General features: G+C 41.8%; 1 protein-coding gene across 1 annotated transcript; it reads left to right on the top strand.

The window, feature by feature from the left end:
* The first annotated feature begins 425 nt into the window (after nt 1-425).
* aldob (aldolase b, fructose-bisphosphate) lies at nt 426-17,942 on the top strand. Its single transcript, XM_060927353.1, has 9 exons — nt 426-561; nt 5,290-5,402; nt 7,975-8,186; nt 11,798-11,852; nt 11,943-12,103; nt 12,199-12,282; nt 14,119-14,293; nt 14,379-14,578; nt 17,641-17,942. Exons 2-9 carry the CDS (start codon nt 5,291-5,293, stop codon nt 17,734-17,736), a joined length of 1,095 nt encoding a protein of 364 aa, XP_060783336.1. The 5' UTR covers nt 426-561; nt 5,290; the 3' UTR covers nt 17,737-17,942.
* Nucleotides 17,943-22,088: the final 4,146 nt, after the last annotated feature.

Here is a 22,088-nt window from a genome sequence, read left to right as displayed (position 1 = left end):
AAAAACCTATCATTTTAATGGGGTGTGTACACTTTTTATATCCACTGTATGTTTTCATCTCAACCATAGGGATGCAAACTTTTGCACTCAATAAAAACAAGCTCTCGACGAGACACAAAGCCCTAGAAAACCTGAATGGCAAGGTTTATTGTTCATACTTCCTGCTTAGACACATGTACTTTAATTCCCAGAAGATAGTGTCCAAATGAATACATGATGTTAATTTCAACTCTGAAAAGTGCATTTGAGGCTGTTAAATTCCTCTTTAGGGATTGTTGTGCCAAAAACCGAGCATATGATAGAGGGTTTAAAGGTTGCAGTGATGAGGTAATAACATTTTTGTATGTTCAAGTGTGACTACACACACGTAGACACACTGAAGCACATGAGCCAATAGCTCCACTGCACAAAGTCAACTCCCATCCAAACACAAGCAGCCTCCATCTTAGGCTGGAATAAATAGCGCTGCGTTCACTGGCTCCCTGCAGACTTCAGCACAGTCCAAGCAAGAGATCAAGTGCCTGTTTCATCGGCGGGACAAGAAACAAATACAATCACCAAGTAAGAATGATATTCTACTTTTATAAAGGAAATGTATGAGAAATTAAATGTATTAGAGGAAGAAAAGTAGCACATGCGCAGTTTGGAACCGTATGGAAACGTGTGTGTGTTTGAGTTGGGTTATTGTAGAAATATACACTCCAGGTAAACTTATGAAGTGATATGCTACCTTTTTTTTGTTTGTTTGTTAAATTATATACATGTCTGAAACCTTTATTTGTCCGAGTTCTGTGTAAAATGGTAAAGTATCAGTTTATTCATACTGGCAGACTGTAAACAGGCTTAGTGAACGCTGCACGACTTTGAGTCAATACATGTTGAATCAATAAAGGAGGATAAAATAAACTCGACTCATACAGGCTGAGTTATAAGTTTCCATACATAGAAAGAAAAAAAAAAGATACTTTCCAATCTTTTTTTTTTTTAATTAAAAAACTGGGTTGATTCATAAAATAATCAGAATCAAATTTATTGCCAAGTATGTTCGCACATGCAAGGAATTTGCTTTGGTGACTGGTGCTTGAACAGTTGAAATACAAGCATAGAGACAAAAATAGCTATACACATCCATCCATCCATAATCTCATATCATCTGTAGCCGCTTTATCCTGTTCTACAGGGTCGCAGGCAAGCTGGAGCCTATCCCAGCTGACTACGGGCGAAAGGCGGGGTACACCCTGGACAAGTCGCCAGGTCATCACAGGGCTGACACACAGACAACCATTCACACTCACATTCACACCTACGCTCAATTTAGAGTCACCAGTTAACCTAACCTGCATGTCTTTGGACTGTGGAGGAAACCGGAGGAAACCCACGCGGACACGGGGAGAACATGCAAACTCCGCACAGAAAGGCCCTCGCCGGCCACGGGGCTCGAACCCGGACCTTCTTGCTGTGAGGTGACAGCGCTAACCACTACACCACCGTGCCACCCCCCCATCCATAACCTGTATCCTGTCCAACAGGCAAGTTGGAGTCTATCCCAGCTGAGTATGGGCGAGAGGCGGGGTACACCCTGGACAAGCCGCCAGATCATCGCAGGGCTGACACACACACACAGAGACAACCAACCATTCACACTCATGGTCAATTTCGAGCCACCAATTAGCCTAACCTGGCAAGGCAAGTTTATTTATATAGCACATTTCATACACAGTGGCAGTTCAGTGTGCTTTACAGAAGTAAAAGCAAAACAGTAAACAATAGAGAATAAAATAAATGGGAAAAATGGGCGGCACGGTGGTGTAGTGGTTAGTGCTGTCGCCTCACAGCAAGAAGGTCCGGGTTCGAGCCCCGTGGCCGACGAGGGCCTTTCTGTGCGGAGTTTGCATGTTCTCCCCGTGTCCGCGTGGGTTTCCTCCGGGTGCTCCGGTTTCCCCCACAGTCCAAAGACATGCAGGTTAGGTTAACTGGTGACTCTAAATTGACCGTAGGTGTGAATGTGAGTGTGAATGGTTGTCTGTGTCTATGTGTCAGCCCTGTGATGACCTGGCGACTTGTCCAGGGTGTACCCCGCCTTTCGGCCGTAGTCAGCTGGGATAGGCTCCAGCTTGCCTGCGACCCTGTAGAACAGGATAAAGCGGCTAGAGATAATGAGATGAGATGAGATAATAAGAATTAAACAATAGTAGAAATAAAAAAATAAAATGAAGTTCAAATAGGGGGAGGGAAAAAAAACAGCAGAATAAAATAGAATAAAAGTTAAGTAAAATTTGAAACATGCAGAAACTGTAAAAGTACAGATTATAAAAACATGTAAGGAAGACAATATTAATTATTTAACAGAAAGCATCTGAAAACAGCTTGGTCTTTAACCTAGATTTGAAGCTGCCAACAGCAGGAGCATTTTTGATGTCCTCTGGGAGTTGGTTCCATAGCTGGACTGCATAGTAGCTAAAAGCTGCTTCACCACACTTTGTTTTAACAACAGGTTTTACCAGTAAATTTTGCTGCTGCGATCTGGTAGATCTGATCGGGTTAGGCCACTGCAACATATCAGAGAGGTAATTGGGCCCTGTACCATTTAGAGATTTGTACACCAGCAGCAATGCTTTAAAGTCAATTCTGTAGCTTACTGGAAGCCAGTGAAGGGACCTTAGAATTGGAGTAATGTGCTCTGTTCTTTTTGTTCGTGTGAGAACCCTAGCCGCTGCATTTTGAACCAGCTGAAGTCGTTTGATGGTATTTTTTGGCAGGCCTGTGAAAAGGCCATTGCAGTAATCAACCCTACTAGAGATGAAGACGTGTATCAGTTTTTCCAGATCATTTTTTGACACAAGTCCTCTTAGTTTGGAAATGTTTTTTAGGTGATAGAATGCCGTTTTAGTGATTACTTTCATGTGACTGTCAAAGTTTAGCTCGCTGTCAATGAAAACACCAAGATTTTTAACCATTTCTTTAGTTTTAATCCCTTTTGTGTCAAGAATAGTGGTAATCCTGAGTCTTTCATCTTTTTTTCCAAATAGAATTACTTCCGTTTTATCTGAGTTCAGCTGAAGAAAATTTTGTGACATCCAGTTTTTAATTTGATCGATACACTGGTAGAGACATTCAAGGGGGGCATAATCATTAGGTGATAAAGCAAAATAAATTTGGGTGTCATCTGCATAGCAGTGATACAAAATTGAATTGTTATTGATAATTTGCCCAAGTGGGAGCATATAAAAGGTTGAAAAGTAATGGTCCAAGAATCGACCCCTGGGGGACACCACAGGTCAAGGACATTGACGTTGAGGAACAATTTCCCATGGTAACAAAAAAGCTTCTGTCTTTTAAGTATGAATTTAACCAATTGATAACTTTACCAGTCAATCCAACCCAGTGTTCAAGTCGATATAGCAGTATGTTGTAATCAACAGTATCAAAAGCTGCACTGAGGTCCAGTTATACCAGGACCGATGTTTTGCCTGCATCAGTATTAAGACGTATGTCATTTATAACTTTAATCAGCGCTGTTTCAGTGCTATGATTGGCACGAAAACCTAACTGAAAATTATCAAAACGGCTGTTTGATATCAAGAAGGCAGTTAATTGATTGAAGACAATTTTTTCAAGGATTTTCCCGATGAATGGTAGATTTGATATTGGCCTGTAGTTATTTAATACTGAAGGATCCAGATTATTATTTTTTTAAGTAGGGGCTTTACAACGGCTTTTTTCAGGGACACAGGAACAACGCCAGTCTCTAGGGATGCATTTATAATTCGAAGCCGTGGAGGACCGTGGAGGAAACCCATGCAGACACGGAGAACATTCCACACAAAGGCCCTCGTTGGCCGCTGGGCTCGAACCCAGGACCTTCTTGCTGTGAGGCGACAGTGCCACCCTGTAGCTCTATACATCGAATAAAAGAATCTGAAATATACTGTACACACTTGAAAAGTGGAAGGGTTGTTGGAGTCCAAGCTGTACAGTACGTCCTGGAATGTGTATAAACAGGTCACTTGATAAAGATGGATTAGAGACATGATAAAAATGTGTAAGGAAAGGAGAAGAAATAAAGAGCCAAGCTGTACAGTGTGTGCCGGAATGTGCAATAAAAGTTCACAGAATGACCTTGAAATGTGCAAAATGGCAGTTCAGAGATAAATGTCACAGATTGAGCCACGGGTGAGGTTAGAGTTTAGTCAGTGAGGATCTTGGGCCTTGTTGAAGACGTCAGCTGCAGTGGGTGAAAAAGTTGGCCTTATGGCTTGAGGTTTTGATTATAATAGACCGCCACCTCCTACCAGAGGGAATTGATTAGAAAAGTTTGCGTCTGTGGTGAGAGGGGTCGGCCACGATCCTTTCTGCTCTCCTCAGGGTCCTGAACTCGTACAGGTCCTGAAGAGATGGAAGGTTGCAGCCAGTCGTCCTCGCAGCAGAGCGAATGATGCGCTGGAGTCTGCCCTTGTCCCTGGCAGTGCCAGCAGCATACCAGATGGTGATGGAAGAGGTGAGGATGGACTCGGTGGTGTAAAAGTGCACCATCATTGTCTTTGGCAGATTGAATAAATTCAACTGCTGCAGGAAGAACATCCTCTGCTGTGCTTTTTTTGGTTAGAGAGCAGGTATACATCTCCCACTTGAGGTCCTGGGTGATTATAGTGCCCAGGAAGCGGAAATACTCCACAGAGGTTACTGGGGAGTCAAACAGGGTGTTGGGTGAGGGTGTGGCTGAGCTCCTTCTGAAGTCTACAATCATCTCCACTGTCTTTAAAACATTGAGCTATAAGTTGTCCTGCCTGCACCAGGGCACCAGATGATCAATCTCCTGGTGCAGGCAGAACAACTGCCATTATTTGAGATCTAACCATCAGTATATGATTTCAATTCATCCTTCCGGGCTATCTGAAAAATGAAAATGAACATAATGTTTACATGAAGTTAATGGCCCACTCTATGTACACATTTTCTGTCATGCATAGTAAAACAGCTCAGTGTTTGCTCCGACTTGGAGCAAATCACCAAAGTTCAGAGTACACTCAGTCTTTCTTGCGAAATCCTGTCTCAGTATAATAACTGACTACAGATCTCCAGATCAGCTTGGCTTGGCTTCTCCTAGAAGTGAACATTGAGACCATTTATCGAGAGGGACGAGTGTCTCAGTCAGGCCAAACATTTACTAAATGTGCAATAGGGCACAGGGTTGCCAAAGCATACGAAAAGCAAATACGGGTGCAGCTGTTCAAATTTACTGCTTCATCCTTTGAATTTAGATTCTCCGATTTTCTTCCCCCCCCCCAGGATGACCCACCAGTATCCATCGCTTTCTCCAGACCAGAAGAAGGAGCTGGCCACTATCGCCCAACGTATCGTGGCTCCTGGAAAGGGTATCCTGGCTGCAGATGAGTCCACAGGTGAATTCACATGTTCTCCTAGTTAATGATTAGTTAATACAGTATTTCGTAGTTAATCATTGCTGCATGGTGTGGATGAGGAGCAAAAGGTTCTCCTTCTGTTACAAGGACAAAAAAAAAAAAAATGCTTACAGCTCCAGTAGCCTGGATTGCACAAATGGGTCTGTTAGAAAAGAAAGATCTGGCTTGGATTAAAGGGTTCTGTTACGTTTGCTTGGAACTAAAGGTACCAAACTCTACTTTTTTTTGCCATTCTGGTGGGAGCATCAAAGGAACAGACAGTGTTTAAACATTTATGGTGCACAATTGGGCCACTTGTGTACTTTTTACTCTAAACCTCGTACACTGTACTCTTGATGGTATACTAGTGACAAAAAAAAAAAAACAGTATAGTGGCGTGTTGATTTTCATAACCGCTGAAATTGATTACATTTCGTATAGGTTTATATTTAACATATAACGTCTCACTTTAATCGCAAGCCAGGTATAAAACACAATGTATAAGCAAATAATCAGTGATGGGATGGTGTGCCAAGTTGATTAATTTTCAATAATCGCACTTTCCGAAGTGTTTTATTCCTCTTATGTCAACACAAATAATGCACAACCCCGATTCCAAAAAAGTTGGGACAAAGTACAAATTGTAAATAAAAACGGAATGCAATAATTTACAATCTCAAAAACTGATATTGTATTCACAATAGAACATAGACAACATATCAAATGTCGAAAGTGAGACATTTTGAAATTTCATACCAGCAGCACATCTCAAAAAAGTTGGGACAGGGGCAGTAAGAGGCTGGAAAAGTTAAAGGTACAAAAAAGGAACAGCTGGAGGACCAAATTGCAACTCATTAGGTCAATTGGCAATAGGTCATTAACATGACTGGGTATAAAAAGAGCATCTTGGAGTGGCAGTGGCTCTCAGAAGTAAAGATGGGAAGAGGATCACCAATCCCCCTAATTCTGCGCCGACAAATAGTGGAGCAATATCAGAAAGGAGTTCGACAGTGTAAAATTGCAAAGAGTTTGAACACATCATCATCTACAGTGCATAATATCATCAAAAGATTCAGAGAATCTGGAAGAATCTCTGTGCGTAAGGGTCAAGGCTGGAAAACCATACCGGGTGCCCGTGATCTTCGGGCCCTTAGACGGCACTGCATCACATACAGGCATGCTTCTGTATTGGAAATCACAAAATGGGCTCAGGAATATTTCCAGAGAACATTATCTGTGAACACAATTCACCGTGCCATCCGCCGTTGCCAGCTAAAACTCTATAGTTCAAAGAAGAAGCCGTATCTAAACATGATCCAGAAGCGCAGACGTCTTCTCTGGGCCAAGGCTCATTTAAAATGGACTGTGGCAAAGTGGAAAACTGTTCTGTGGTCAGACGAATCAAAATTTGAAGTTCTTTATGGAAATCAGGGACGCCGTGTCATTCGGATTAAAGAGGAGAAGGACGACCCAAGTTGTTATCGGCGCTCAGTTCAGAAGCCTGCATCTCTGATGGTATGGGGTTGCATTAGTGCGTGTGGCATGGGCAGTTTACACATCTGGAAAGACACCATCAATGCTGAAAGGTATATCCAGGTTCTAGAGCAACATGTGCTCCCATCCAGATGACGTCTCTTTCAGGGAAGACCTTGCATTTTCCAACATGACAATGCCAAACCACATACTGCATCAATTACAGCATCATGGCTGCGTAGAAGAAGGGTCCGGGTACTGAACTGGCCAGCCTGCAGTCCAGATCTTTCACCCATAGAAAACATTTGGCGCATCATAAAACGGAAGATACGACAAAAAAGACCTAAGACAGTTGAGCAACTAGAATCCTACATTAGACAAGAATGGGTTAACATTCCTATCCCTAAACTTGAGCAGCTTGTCTCCTCAGTCCCCAGACGTTTACAGACTGTTGTAAAGAGAAAAGGGGATGTCTCACAGTGGGAAACATGGCCTTGTCCCAACTTTTTTGAGATGTGTTGTTGTCATGAAATTTAAAAATCACCTAATTTTTCTCTTTAAATGATACATTTTCTCAGTTTAAACATTTGATATGTCATCTATGTTCTATTCTGAATAAAATATTGAATTTTGAAACTTCCACATCGTTTCATTCGGTTTTTATTTACAATTTGTACTTTGTCCCAACTTTTTTGGAATCGGGGTTGTATTTATTCAAGAATGACTTGTCACTTTTATCCATTCACAGTTACATTGAACAAGTTAATTCCTGTTATCGCTTGCGTTGAGATCATCTTACTTAGTATTGAAGCGAAGAAGACAAAAAAAAAAAAGCATCTTGTCAGAAAAGTCCTCTGTTCTCTGTCCTGAAGATTTTTACATGTCCGGGAAAAGTCACAGCTTTACCTCGGACTTGTTACAAAACGCTGCTGATGAAAAATCCTTCCAAAACAAATGTGACCTCAGAGAAAGCTTGCAACTTGTTACTCTTGAAACGATAACATTAGAACAGGCACGTTAATCAGATTTGTGCATTCAACAGTAATATGGTAGAACGCTTGAACCGTTTTTAAATAAAAGTATATCGTTCTTGATTCAGGCACCATGGCAAAGCGTCTGCAGAAGATCAACGTCGAGAACACGGAGGAGAACCGCCGCTTCTTCCGAGACCTCCTGTTCTCCGTTGATCCCTCCATTTCTCAGAGCATAGGAGGAGTCATTTTCTTCCACGAGACACTGTATCAGAAATCAGACAAGGGCATTCCTTTCCCCCAGCTCATCAAGGAGAAGGGAATTGTGGTTGGAATTAAGGTAATAATGCTGTTTCTGCACTAGTATACTTGCTGTATAAATAGCCTACTCATTACAGAGCATTCATCTTATCACAGTTGCTCAAAGGAGATTGCGCTGCTTACTCTCGCACGTTCAAAGTGCAGTCGATCAGCGTGTTGCTTGGACATGAGGACAAAGTGCACCTCGTGCAATCAAGTACAGAGGACTGCGTAAAAAGTTTTCACCACGAAACTCAAAAGCAGTCCATTTCAAGACCCAGCGAAGTTTTTCAGCCGATCAGACCAAGAAAAAAAAAAAATTGTAAAACTGTTTTTTAAAAAACATTGCAGCTGCTTTAGCAGATTCTGTGTCATTGCTTACGAATTTGATTTTATTTAATTATTGTACATTTTCCCTGTAGGTTTTGTATCAATAACGAAACGTAACGACTTTTTTTTTAATGACAAAAATGTTGAATAATGATGATGATTTGGACAGAGAAGTACCTGATTTATGTATGTTCCAGTTCAAAACACGAATCAAGTCTGTTCAAAGCTCGTAGTGTCAAAAGTGATGACGTAAAGCACGAGCAGGAATTAAAACGTAACCATTGGGTTGTTTTACAATCAGGGGACGCAAGCAAAAAAACAACGCATTTAACACTTCTTATCTTCAATATCAAAAGGCTTGACTAAATAAACTTGGTTGTTTATTGTAGCCCTGTGATAGCTCTATTTACCATGCAAAAAAAAAATTTGGTGATAACGTTATTTTTGGTGAATGTATGGCAATATATTAGCCTAGTAAACTTAGACCCACCCACCTAGTGGCCAAAAATATTTTTGCCTACGAGTGGGTCTAGCCTCGCACCATATCAACAAAACACCCCGGGCATCAAATCGTGCCCGCCAATCACAACGCAAGGTTTTTGTTTGGATTCTTTGGGCGGGCTTTTGCAGGAGTGACAACAAGGCTGCACGACGTTGGAGAAAGCGCAACAGGAAAGATGGCTACGGCTAGTGAACAGCGCGCGTTTGACTCCGCTTTGGAATCAGTTTTAGAAGAATTAGACTTGGAGTTTTCGTTGAAACATGAGCAGGAAGAGGCTCTCCGCTCATTCCTTTTCAAGAAGGACGTTTTCGCTGTTTTGCCGACCGGCTATGGCAAAAGTCTGATCTACCAGCTGGCTCCGCTCGTAGCCAAAAGGATGGGGCTAGTTTGTGCAGTACGAAGAATTAATAAACAGTTTTGAAACATTACTTTTTGATTGTTTATTTTCCCGTTATTTTAAATTTAAGGGAAATTTCACCAACCACCACTAAATAAAAACTCTCAAAAACAGTTTAAGCAAACCCTTGAAAAAAAAAAAGTGTATGTTAAGTATGTGGTACAGACTCCAAACTTGTGGTCATTATCTCCAAACTTCTTAATATCTAGAACCTGTTTATTAATTAATACGCATTTTGAAAAATTATTTATTTCAAGGTCTCCCCCACTGCTTTCTGTCGCTCTGACTACGTCACAGTCACTGTTGCGCTGATTGGTCAGAGCGTTGGCCTATACGCACAGAGACAGTTTGAAAGACAGCGGGTTGTTCCTCCCACACCCTTCGGAAATGTCTACGAGCGAGGCCAGACTAAATATTCACATTTAGTCTGGCTTGCCAGGCTAGCAATATGTCATATTTAGCAAAATTACTCGTGTCATTTAGAAAAAGTGCTTTTTTGACCACAGGTAGCTCCAAAAGGGATGCACTTAAATCATTCTTTATACCATAAAATAAATATTTGGTTCCATATCATTGGAAACATAGTTAAGTTTTAATGTTGAATGCCAGTAAGTTTTCAGACTATTTTGATCAAACTAGTATGTAACTGTGTCAAAAAAAAAAAAAAAGTCCTCTCCGAGACAGCTAATTTTTCAATATAAAATAACATATCCAAAATGATTATTTTCATCCTAAAATGTGGTCAAGATATCGGGACATAAATATTAGAGACAACTAACACAAAGCTTACAGTCTTATATTTAAAAGCACTATGGAAGTAGTGGATTCTGAATTGTCAAAAAAAAAAAAAAAAAAAGTCCTCTCCGAGAATCACTTCATTTGTTTCTCCCAGCCCTGCTTAAAGCTACACTTATGGCGTATTCACACCTACGTTGTTTGGTCCGGATCAAACGAACCAAATTTCCCTTGGTCCGGCCCTTTTGGGTTGGTCTGAATACAAACCACCGAACTCTGGTCCGGACCAAACAAGCGGACCGAGACCGAGCTGCAAGGTCGGACTCGGTCCGGACCAAAGGAACCCTGGTGCGGATCTTTTGGAGGTGTGAAAGCAGACCGGACCTAATCCGTCAGTTTTGCTTTTTTGTACCTCGGGAGCTTCCATCGTTTGTCGAGCATTATGGGAAACAGAGTCTTGACACTCCACCGCAAAGTGCAAACACTGTTTCAGTTGTCAAGGGAACCTTACAACAGTCATTCAGTCATTCAGACCAGTGGTAGGCTAGAGTACAGAGTACAAAAAATGAGTAGGGGCAAACGTGGGCCGAGGAAGAAACGCGTACCCTTGTGGATATCTGGGCAGATGTCCACATATCTGAGCTTTTGGAGAGAACGCACAAAAATGCCGACGTGTTTGCTGTATTCAGTGAGAAAATGAAGGAGAAGGGGTTCACGCGCTCCCCAGAACAATGTCGGCTAAAAGTGAAGAAACTCCGTCAGACCTACATTAAAATCAGGGACATTCTTTCAAAAAGTGGCGGTACTAGCGACTTGCGTGAAGAGCCAGAACTGTCACAACATGATGTGCGCTCATCAGCGCTATCCTCCGTAGCCGCCTTGCCCTTTGTCGTCGTCGATAAATTACTTGTACAACAGCATAGTAATCGCACAATTGTGAAAACTGGAAAAAACATAGCTTTGACATTAAAAAGAATAAGAGCACGGAAAGCCTCCATGACTACTTTTGAACTTAACGCTTTGTGCGCGTGTCGTCTCTGACCAATAGCTGAACGACCTCAGGGCGCGTGGCTTTGTTGACAGATTTTGGTCCGCTTACTAAAATGTACAGTGTGAAAGCAAACTGCACCAAAATGAAAAAAATATTTGGTTCGGACCAAAGCAAGTGAACTGTCGAACGATCCTGGTCTGAATACACCCTAAATCTTCTTTATCTTATAGCAGATTACACAAAACTACCATACACGTGTCAAAAAATTACCTGAAATCTGTTCACACTTGTCCTTCACTTAAAAACTGGTACAAGAACCAGTTTGAATCAATTTGAATTTTGGACCCTTGTGACACAAACTTTGTACCCTGATTGTAAAACAACCTCATTTTAAAAAACCCTGAAGTATTCAAAAGAATCGGATTAACAACGACAGTCACGGTAGTTGCTTATCCTGATCTTTAGGAATTTGGTGTTGCAGCCTTTAGAAATGACAGCGGTATGATGTACTTTTTGGTCGAAATTTGCGACAGGTTAGACCAGATTGACTTGCTCGCTCGCTCGCTCTCCGTGTAAGAACTGTACAGTATAACCATTGAAAATCAGCTTCATACAGAACCTGTATCCACACCCGATCCCCTCATGTCATAATCGGTACTCTTGTGTTTTTAACACTGCCATGTTTTGTCTTGCCAGGTTGACAAAGGCACAGCAGGGCTGAATGGAACAGATGGCGAGACGACCACACAGGGTAAGCCGAGCATGATGGTTCAAGACAGGTTACTTGCATCTATGAGTGTCTGTCAGCTCTTGATTATTCTCTTGCCACCGTTTCTGTTAGGGCTGGACGGCCTGGGCGAACGCTGTGCTCAGTACAAGAAGGATGGGTGTGACTTTGCTAAGTGGCGCTGTGTGCTGAAGATCTCCGACGGCTGCCCTTCTGCTCTTGCTATTGCTGAAAACGCCAATGTACTAGCCAGATACGCTAGTATCTGCCAACAGGTACACCCCCAGAGTCTGTATTTTATAATACATAAATCCTTCAGGCATCTGAGCAAGCAAGTAACATATTGCGTTTTTATGAAAAATAATAATAGAACGGCTTGGTGCCTGTTGTCGAGCCTGAGATTCTCCCAGATGGCGATCATGATCTCCAGCGCTGCCAGTACGTCACGGAGAAGGTGAGCTTCCTCTAAGACCAGTGACTCTGTGATTGCTCCAGTCTTAAGAAAAAAAAAAAAAATTCCTCGCTGCAGAATTAAAATCACCGGGGTGGATCGGGATCCACCCGATTAAATACTTAGTAGAGCTCTGTCCAGCTCTAACTACAGTGGTGCTTGAAAGTTTGTGAACCCTTTAGAATTTTCGATATTTCTGCATAAATATGACCTAAAACATCAGATTTTCACACAAGTCCTAAAAGTAGATAAAAAAAACCCCAGTTAAACAAATGAGACACAAATATTATACTTGGTCATTTAGTTATTGAGGAAAATGATCCAATATTACATATCTGTGAGTGGCAAAAGTATGTGAACCTCTAGGATCAGCAGTTAATTTGAAGGTGAAATTCGAGTCAGGTGTTTTCAATCAGTGGGATGACAATCAGGTGTGAGTGGGCACCCTGTTTTATTTAAAGAACAGGGATCTATCAAAGTCTGATCTTCACAACACGTTTGTAGAAGTGTATCATGGCACAAGCAAAGGAGATTTCTGAGGACCTCAGAAAAAGTGTTGCTGATGCTCATCAGGCTGGAAAAGGTTACAAAACCATCTTGAAAGAGTTTGGACTCCACCAATCCACAGTCAGACAGATTGTGTACAAATGGAGGAAATTCAAGATCATTGCTACCCTCCCCAGGAGTGGTCGACCAACAAAGATCACTCCAAGGGCAAGGCGTGTAATAGTCAGCAAGGTCACAAAGGATCCCAAGGTAACTTCTAAGCAACTGAAGGCCTCTCTCATATTGGCTAATGAGTCCACCATCAGAACACTGAACAACAATGGTGTGCATGGCAGGGTTGCAAGGAGAAAGCCACTGCTCTCCAAAAAGAACATTGTTGCTCATCTGCAGTTTGCTCAAGATCACGTGGACAAGCCAGAAGGCTATTGGAAAAATGTTTTGTGGACGGATGAGACCGAAATAGAACTTTTTGGTTTAAATGAGAAGTGTTATGTTTGGTGAAAGGAAAACACTGCATTCCAGCATAAGAACCTTATCCCATCTGTGAAACATGGTGGTGGTAGTATGATGGTTTGGGCCTGTTTTGCTGCATCTGGGCCAGGACGGCTTGCCATCATTGATGGAACAATGAATTCTGAATTATACCAGTGAATTCTAAAGGAAAATGTCAGGACATCTGTCCATGAACTGAATCTCAAGAGAAGGTGGGTCATGCAGCAAGACAACAATCCTAAGCACACAAGTCGTTCTACCAAAGAATGGTTAAAGAAGAAGAAAGTGAATGTTTTGGAATGGCCAAGTCAAAGTCCTGACCTTAATCCAATGGAAATGTTGTGGAAGGACCTGAAGCGAGCAGTTCATGTGAGGAAACCCACCAACATCCCAGAGTTGAGGCTGTTCTGTACGGAGGAATGGGCTAAAATTCCTCCAAGCCGGTGTGCAGGACTGATCAACAGTTACCGCAAACGTTTAGTTGCAGTTATTGCTGCACAAGAGGGTCACACCAGATACTGAAAGCAAAGGTTCACATACTTTTGCAACTCACAGATATGTAATATTGGATCATTTTCCTCAATAAATAAATGACCAAGTATAATATTTTTGTCTCATTTGTTTAACTGGGTTCTCTTTATCTACTTTTAGGACTTGTGTGGAAATCTGATGACGTGTTGGGTCATATTTATGCAGAAATATAGAAAATTCTAAAGGGTTCACAAACTTTCAAGCACCACTGTACGTAGGAAGAGCTGGATGAGCACCCAGTGGACTTTTTGTTCTGCAGCGAAGGGTACTGGTCAGTCTTCCTATCATCATTCGTATTTCTTTCATTAGGTCCTTGCCGCTGTCTATAAGGCTCTATCTGACCACCATGTGTATCTGGAGGGTACGCTGCTCAAGCCGAACATGGTCACAGCCGGACACTCCTGCTCCAAGAAGTACACCCCACAGGAGGTTGCCATGGCAACAGTCAGCGCCCTCAGACGCACCGTCCCGGCCGCTGTTCCAGGTGATTTTAGAGCACGTTTGGAGAGTTTATTAAGAAATCATGTTTTCTTCTTTTAACCTGTACTCACGGAGATTTTGTCTCCTAGGCATCTGCTTCCTGTCAGGAGGTCAAAGTGAAGAGGAAGCTTCACTCAATCTCAATGCCATTAACCTGACTCCACTGCACAGGCCCTGGAAGCTGAGTTTCTCCTACGGACGCGCTCTCCAGGCCTCGGCGCTCGCAGCGTGGAAGGGTAAAGCAGAGAACAGGAAGGCTGCACAGGAGGCTTTCTGCACTCGTGCTAAGGTGAGCAGTGAAATGGAGAACTTTTACCAAAAGGACGCCCTACGAAGGGCCAGTTTGTCCCAGTTGTTGTTTCTAAAGCAGGTTTACAAAAGGAAAAAAGTGGTCACCCTACTGTATTTTCTCAAATTTGTAAATGCAGAAAAATGCCAACAAATTCAACATACTGTGTATATTAGGGTGCATCAGTCGCCCCCTAAAAATGAAAAGTTCCTCCGATCATGATGCATTTTTGTTTTTATGTTCCTTTTGGTAAGAAAACACACTGGGTGAAATATTTTGACAAAATTCAAAAGTTTAATGGTGGCACCAGGAGCTCAAAGTTATGGAAAAAGCTGCTATTTTATGACTTACGACAATTTCGATCACTTTTCATGAAACATTATGGCACCTTATAGAGTATACCAAATATCTTAGATACACATTTTTAGTACATATTCTAAATATATTATCAAGCACAGTTTGGTTTTTTTTGGACTTTTTTCACCTTTATTGGATAGGACAGTGTAGAGACAGGAAATGAGCGGGAGAGAGAGACGGGGAGGGATCGGGAAATGACCTCGGGTCGGAATCGAACCCGGGTCCCCGGATTTATGGTATGGCGCCTTATCCACCTGAGCCATGACGCCCCCATCAAGCACAGTTTGAGTTTTAGCTGTTCATTGAATCATTGTTCAACTACTTTTAAACAATTGAGGTTTTTCACCTGACGTCACAGGGTCACGTGACGCCCCGGTGTCCGCCATTTTGAAGGTCAAGCTAGCTAATGTCAACAACATAGTAGCTAGTATGTTACTGTAGCAATGTTTATGTTCAGTCATTTGGATGACTGTTAAAACCTTTCAGTCTCAAGTTTTTCCTTTACTGGATTTACTAGTTTACTGTAATTATGATCCGGCAGCTATTTACACCGGATCCAGTGTAAATAGCTGCCGGAGTGCACTCCGGCTTGCTCCCCCTCAAATTAAGCAGTGCGCTCCAGCTTGCTCCCGGAGTGCTCCAGCCGAGGTTCCAGAGCGCGCTCTGGCTTGCTCCCCCTCAAATTAAGCAGCACGCTCCGGCAGCTATTTACACTGGATCCGGTGTAAATAGCTGCCGGATCATAATTGCAGTAAACTAGTAAATACAGTAAAGGAAAACCTTGAGACTGAAAGGTTTTAACAGTCATCCAAATGACTGAACGTAAACATTGCTACAGTAACATACCAGCTACTATGTTGTTGACATTAGCTAGTGCTAACAGCTAGCTGCTAGTACACTGCTACAACACAGACACCGACCCTAATAATACAGTTCTTGGTCATTGCCTGGTAACAGCAAATTTATAACGGGCCATGTCTCAACAGACTAAGAAGTTATTTCAATGACATTTAATAACATTTTGTTTATCCTGAGGACCGAAAGTAAATGAAAATGTGAACAAACCTTAGCTGTAATAAGATGGCGACCACCGGCTCCAGGGACGACCCGCTGATGTAGGCATGTTACCCAGCCTGACACAAAATATTTGTAGGCATCCAAACTCTTATACGCTTTCAGATCAATACCTGTGTATGGCGATGGGGTTTTAACGACATAGGTATACAGATCATGTGGGCGGAAGTCAGGTAAAGACGAGGGCTTCGTGTACTTCCGTACGTCAGTGAACAATCCTGGTGGAAGCACGTAAACGTCGTTCTCTAAGCCTGCTAACCTCAATTTTTGCAAATACCTCTCCCTCTGCTCGCCCTGTAAATGCCCTACGTCGCTGGATAGTGAAGGTGTTTTCTGCATCTCGCTCCTTTTTCTTTTATGTTTTTCGTTTGTCGCCTTCCTCGCATTCAAACTGATTCGAGCCGTGACGTCCAAAATGGCAGCCTAACGATGCATCACATGACTTGGTCACGTGGGTGAAAAACCTCAATACTATACTCAATACTCAGTATTATGAATCACATTAATGCTTCTCAATCCCTCGCAAAGGCTCTTAACTAGGAATGGGAATCGAAAACCGGTTCTTGTTGAGAACCGGTTCCCAGTGTTGCAATTCCATGGAATCATTTGCCAGATTTGCTAACGATTCCAGCGGGCACGACTAACGTCATGTATATTACGCAAGTTATGCAATGTGCGTAGCGACATGCAGTAAACATGGCAACCAAGCGGTTTAACCCTTTGGTGACTGACCCCTTCAAAATGGTTCCTCCAGGAACGATGACGTTTCAGTTGTCAAGACAACGGAAAAACTAAAATACAAAAACAAAGATACGTCACAATGCTCTTGTGCACAAAACAAAATGCTCTTGTATTTTAGTTTTTCCGTTGTCTTGACAACTGAAACGTCATCGTTCCTGGAGGAACCATTTTCAAGGGGTCAGTCACCAAAGGGTTAAACGCTCAAAAGTTTGGCTGCATTTTTCAAGGAAAGATGACAACTGGGCGACCTGCAGCCATTGCAAAGTAGATATTACATCGTCGGGAGGGAACACGAGTAATATGCAAAAACATTTTGCGCACACAGTACGCGATACTTTTAAATGAACGTCACGTTTTCGACACGCTTCAGACTGGTGAATCTGTGTTACTCCTAAACTAAACAAAGTTGATGCTAATCGACCTGTTTGTTCTCCTCTTTTTTCAAATGAGAATCGACAAGAGAATCGATAAAGAACCGAATCGTTAAGCAGAATCGAAAATGGAATCGGAATCCTAAAAATCTTATCAATTCCCATCCCTATTCTTAACATCTCTGGGTCACAAGAAATCAATAAATGGAGTCCAACATTGTGATTCAAACCTTACGCGAAAACATAAAATAAGCGTTTTTTTGGCAAAAAAAATGAACCTCATGGTGCCACCATTAGACTTTTGAATATGGTCAAAAAATTTTACAGGATGTCTATTGGTGAAAAGGAACACCCAAACAAAAATGCATCAGATTTTATGAAAGCGAGGGCAACTGATGCACCCTGGTGTATATACACATATATAGAATGATAACAAAAGGGAAGGAGACTCTTTCTGTGAAGCAGCAGATGTAGATCTGGCAAGTGAATATCATTCTTCTCCTGTTCTCCCCCCAACAGATTAACGGTCTGGCATCTAAAGGCGAGTACAAACCAACAGGCCAGACTGACCAGGCTGCCACACAGTCCCTCTACACTGCCAGCTATGTCTACTAGACCAAACACCCCACCATTAATGCCAACTTTTCCTGGACCACACAAAACTGTGAATACAAAGTGACCAAAAACTGTTCAAGATAACAGTACGATTTATAAATGTAGATATTCTGCCTGTGCAGAATCCTAATCTGCAATCTCATGACCAAAATCACCAAATATTTTTTATAAAGATTTCATCTTAAATAAAGAAAAACATGGACTAATTGTTTGTTCTTTGGGTCTTCTGTATTGTGTGAGTCTGAGACATACTGTGTACTACAGTATTATTCTATCCACATTCACTGAATATGAGCAACCGTGCACTCTGGCTACTCTACTACTAGGATAATCAGCTCATATACCATGAGTGGAGAAAACAAAATGGCAGAGCATGTTGCTGAACCAACCGAGGATTAAATAAAAAACACTCGAAAACAAAACCCCCAAAAATACAAAAAAAAAAAATGGAATCAAAGTATTTGATCGTAAGAACTTTTTTTTTTTCCCAAGAATCAGAGCATTTTCGCTAAGCGGAAATTATTTTGTCAGACATTTTGTACAAAGTTTTTATTTATCAAATTTGCAAAAAATGTTATTTACCAGCTGGGAAATACCGTGACCAAGGTCTTGAAAGTACTGACCAAGGCCCTCTGGGCCGAGGTCACGGTGTTTCACCATACGGACTGACCCTTAAGCTGGTAAATAATATATTTTTTTCTTTACCAAATTCTAACAGAAAACGAGAGCGTCCGAAAGGGAAAACCGAGCCGAGCCGCCATTTTGAATCCTCATTCACGGCTGTAATGCAAATTGCTTCCTCCTCGGTATACAAGTGCACTTCCATGGCAGGAAAAAAAAAAAAACTACATTTTGCCGCCTATGTAGTCCCCTATTTATACAAATAGGAGTCATTCAGCCATGTTTTTGCTCGGTGTTTAGCAAATTACACGTTTTTAGCTTTCTCCTAAAATGTTTTCTTTTATTTCTTCTTCCTCAGGGTAGTAAAACTCGCTTTCGCTGTGAACACTGTCGTTATCGCTATCCATGCTGTAAAATTAATGCTATTCTCCTGAGAAATGCTGGCAAAAATTTACAAGATTTTTGATACTTATAAATAAATCTTATTTAAAAAAAATAAAAAAAAATAAATGGTGACAAATTATACATTGTTGTTGTGAACAAACGAGTCGCCAGAGGTCTGTAACCGGGGTCTGTACCATAGGATACGGACCCGCTCGCCAGCCAATCAGAGCGCAGGATTTGGACTGCGAAAAAAATAACCACTCAATCTCATCGTACATGGGTTATAGCCAACTCGGCTATCAGCTCATGTACGACTCGATTTCATGGAATAACTTAAATGTACGTAGTGTGCAGTACATAGGGCAACTGTCACTGACTAATTGGCAAGACCTATCATAGAAGAAGTGGGGGTGAAATAACCGGAAGATAAAGGACAGATTGGTTTGCCATGTATGAGGCAAGTTTAGTCTTTGTCATGCATATAAAATAAAGAGAAGGACAAACAGAAAAATATCAGTAATCACCAATTAAATTCTCTCACTAGTCTTTGTGTAAATAATTACATTGGACAAGACTGGGAAAACCTTGACAGGTCAGTTTTAGTGAGCCTGTGCCCACTACAGCCTCAGATTCCTGTTCCCGGTGTGCTCTTGTAGCCTATCTGCCTCAAAATTCAACGTATTATGTGTTCTGAGATGCTTTTCTGCTCACCATGGATGTAAAGAGTGGCTACTGGAGTTGTTCATCATTTTCTATTATGTAGCTATTGGGACCTGCTCAGGAAATACCCTGCTTTTCATCCGAAATAAGCCAAGGGATTGGCTCCAGCATCTCCCGTGACCCTCATGGTATAGATGATGGATGGAGCTACCGTTTCTTTTTATGAACTGAAGTTTTCACTTCACCCCAATACAAACTCACAATTAACCAATTCAGACTTCGCCATAAGCATTTATGTTTCAGTGTTTTGCATAAAACCACCATTATTTATCTTGCAGTTGAGACCAAATGTTTGCATACACCTAGGTGGAAAATATTCAGCCTCAGTTCAGTACAACTCCACACACTCCATGTTACCGGACATTTCATGAGGTCATTTTGAAACCGCTGAATCAAGAAGGCCTTGTTTCAGCTTTATTTCACCATCTCAGAAATCCAGTGGATGGAATGTTCCCGCACACCAATTTGACGGTCTCTTTAAACAGTCTAGAAGATTCCAGAAGTTGATGAAATGGCTTTTAGAAGCTTCTGATTGGTCAACTGTCATAACTAGGAGTGCATCTGTGGCTGTACTAAGAGCCAGGACCTTTTTGCTCTTGATACCATGAGAAAATCCAAGCAACTATGAAAGTTCTAGATCACCATGGCCTAAAGGCTGTTGCACAACAAAGAAGCCCTTATCAGCATGAAAAAGCCAGACTGAAATTTTGCAGATTATCAAGTTACTGGAGGAATTTTCCCTGAGCAGATGAAACAAAAATGGAACAGTTTGGCCAGAACAATCAGCATTATGTATGGATTTAAAAAAAAAAAAAAAAATGAGGCTTTTAATCTAAAGCTGTGAAGCATGGGGGTGGCAGCATCACGTTGTGAAGTTAAAACTTGGTCACAACTGGGACTTCCAGGAGGACAATGACTCTAAGTATACATTCATAGTTGTAACAAAAAGGCTAAGAGATCAAAATTGAAATAATCTTGTAGGGAAATAAAGGATCCGAATTCATTTCTCATTCTCATCTCATTATCTCTAGCCGTTTTATCCTGTTCTACAGGGTCGCAGGCAAGCTGGAGCCTATCCCAGCCGACTACGGGCGAAAGGTGGGGTACACCCTGGACAAGTCACCAGGTCATTACAGGGCCGACACATAGACACAGACAACCATTCACACCTACGGTCAATTTAGAGTCACCAGTTAACCTAACCTGCATGTCTTTGGACTGTGGGGGAAACCGGAGCACCCGGAGGAAACCCACGCGGACACGGGGAGAACATGCAAACTCCACACAGAAAGGCCCTCGCCGGCCACGGGGCTCGAAACCAGGACCTTCTTGCTGTGAGGTGACAGCGCTAACCACTACACCACCGTGCCGCCCCAAATTCATTTATCACAGGAAATGTATGAGAACATGAAATGTGTTGAGTTGTGAAAAATTGAGTCTGAATGTCAACTTCTGTCAAACATGCAAGTTAAAACTGAGATTACAGTATTAGTTTAAGCAAAAAATATATATGATACCCATAAACTGTATCTAAAATTTTTAATAAATAAAAAACAGTGATCATTGCTAAATTGCTGGAGTACGAGAGGAATAAAAGACATAGGGATGCGCTGCCATTGAAAAATAATCAGCTTTGAGGAGGTAACAGTTAGTTACTCCATCCAGTTGTTGCTGCTGCTTATTTTCCGATAACTGCATGTCCCATGTTTTATTCCTCTTATACCAGAGTAATTACAATTAAAATCAAATTTATAGATGTGTACTGTAAATATTTTTTCCCTCAACTGTATTTCTACCATGATCAAGATTAATCTTCTTTATTTTGTCAGATCTTTGGAATAGTGTTAAAGGAACAGTCCACCGTACTTCCATAATGAAATATGCTCTTATCTGAATTGAGACGAGCTGCTCCGTACCTCTCCGAGCTTTGCGCGACCTCCCAGTCAGTCAGACGCAGTCAGACGCGCTGTCACTCCTGTTAGCAATGTAGCTAGGCTCAGCATGGCCAATGGTATTTTTTGGGGCTGTAGTTAGATGCGACCAAACTCTTCCGCGTTTTTCCTGTTTACATAGGTTTATATGACCAGTGATATGAAACAAGTTCAGTTACACAAATTGAAACGTAGCGATTTTCTATGCTATGGAAAGTCCGCACTATAATGACAGGCGTACTAACACGTTCTGCGCGCTTCGACAGCGCATTGATACGGAGCTCAGATATCAATGCGCTGCCGAAGGTGTTAGTACGCCTGTCATTATAGTGCGGACTTTCCATAGCATAGAAAATCGCTACGTTTCAATTTGTGTAACTGAACTTGTTTCATATCACTGGTCATATAAACCTATGTAAACAGGAAAAACGCGGAAGAGTTTGGTCGCATCTAACTACAGCCCCAAAAAATACCATTGGCCATGCTGAGCCTAGCTACATTGCTAACAGGAGTGACAGCGCGTCTGACTGCGTCTGACTGACTGGGAGGTCGCGCAAAGCTCGGAGAGGTACGGAGCAGCTCGTCTCAATTCAGATAAGAGTATATTTCATTATGGAAGTACGGTGGACTGTTCCTTTAAACTTGGGTTTTTTTCCCCCCGTGCAGTTTATTTTTAAGTCATAAACAGTCACAGCA

This window comes from Neoarius graeffei, chromosome 8, assembly GCF_027579695.1.
Source record: "Neoarius graeffei isolate fNeoGra1 chromosome 8, fNeoGra1.pri, whole genome shotgun sequence".
Lineage (NCBI taxonomy): Eukaryota > Metazoa > Chordata > Actinopteri > Siluriformes > Ariidae > Neoarius > Neoarius graeffei.
Note: the sequence above shows the minus strand (reverse complement) of the source record. Positions and strands in the feature narration are given on the sequence as shown.

What these genes read in the sequence shown, in the direction of transcription:
- aldob (XM_060927353.1), top strand. Translation starts at nt 5,291, where the DNA reads ATGACCCACCAGTATCCATCGCTTTCTCCAGACCAGAAGAAGGAGCTG. An exon ending in GGCTGCAGATGAGTCCACAG is followed by an intron (nt 5,403 to 7,974) that starts GTGAATTCACAT and finishes TTCTTGATTCAG; the next exon opens with GCACCATGGCAAAGCGTCTG. An exon ending in CTTTCTGCACTCGTGCTAAG is followed by an intron (nt 14,579 to 17,640) that starts GTGAGCAGTGAA and finishes TCCCCCCAACAG; the next exon opens with ATTAACGGTCTGGCATCTAA.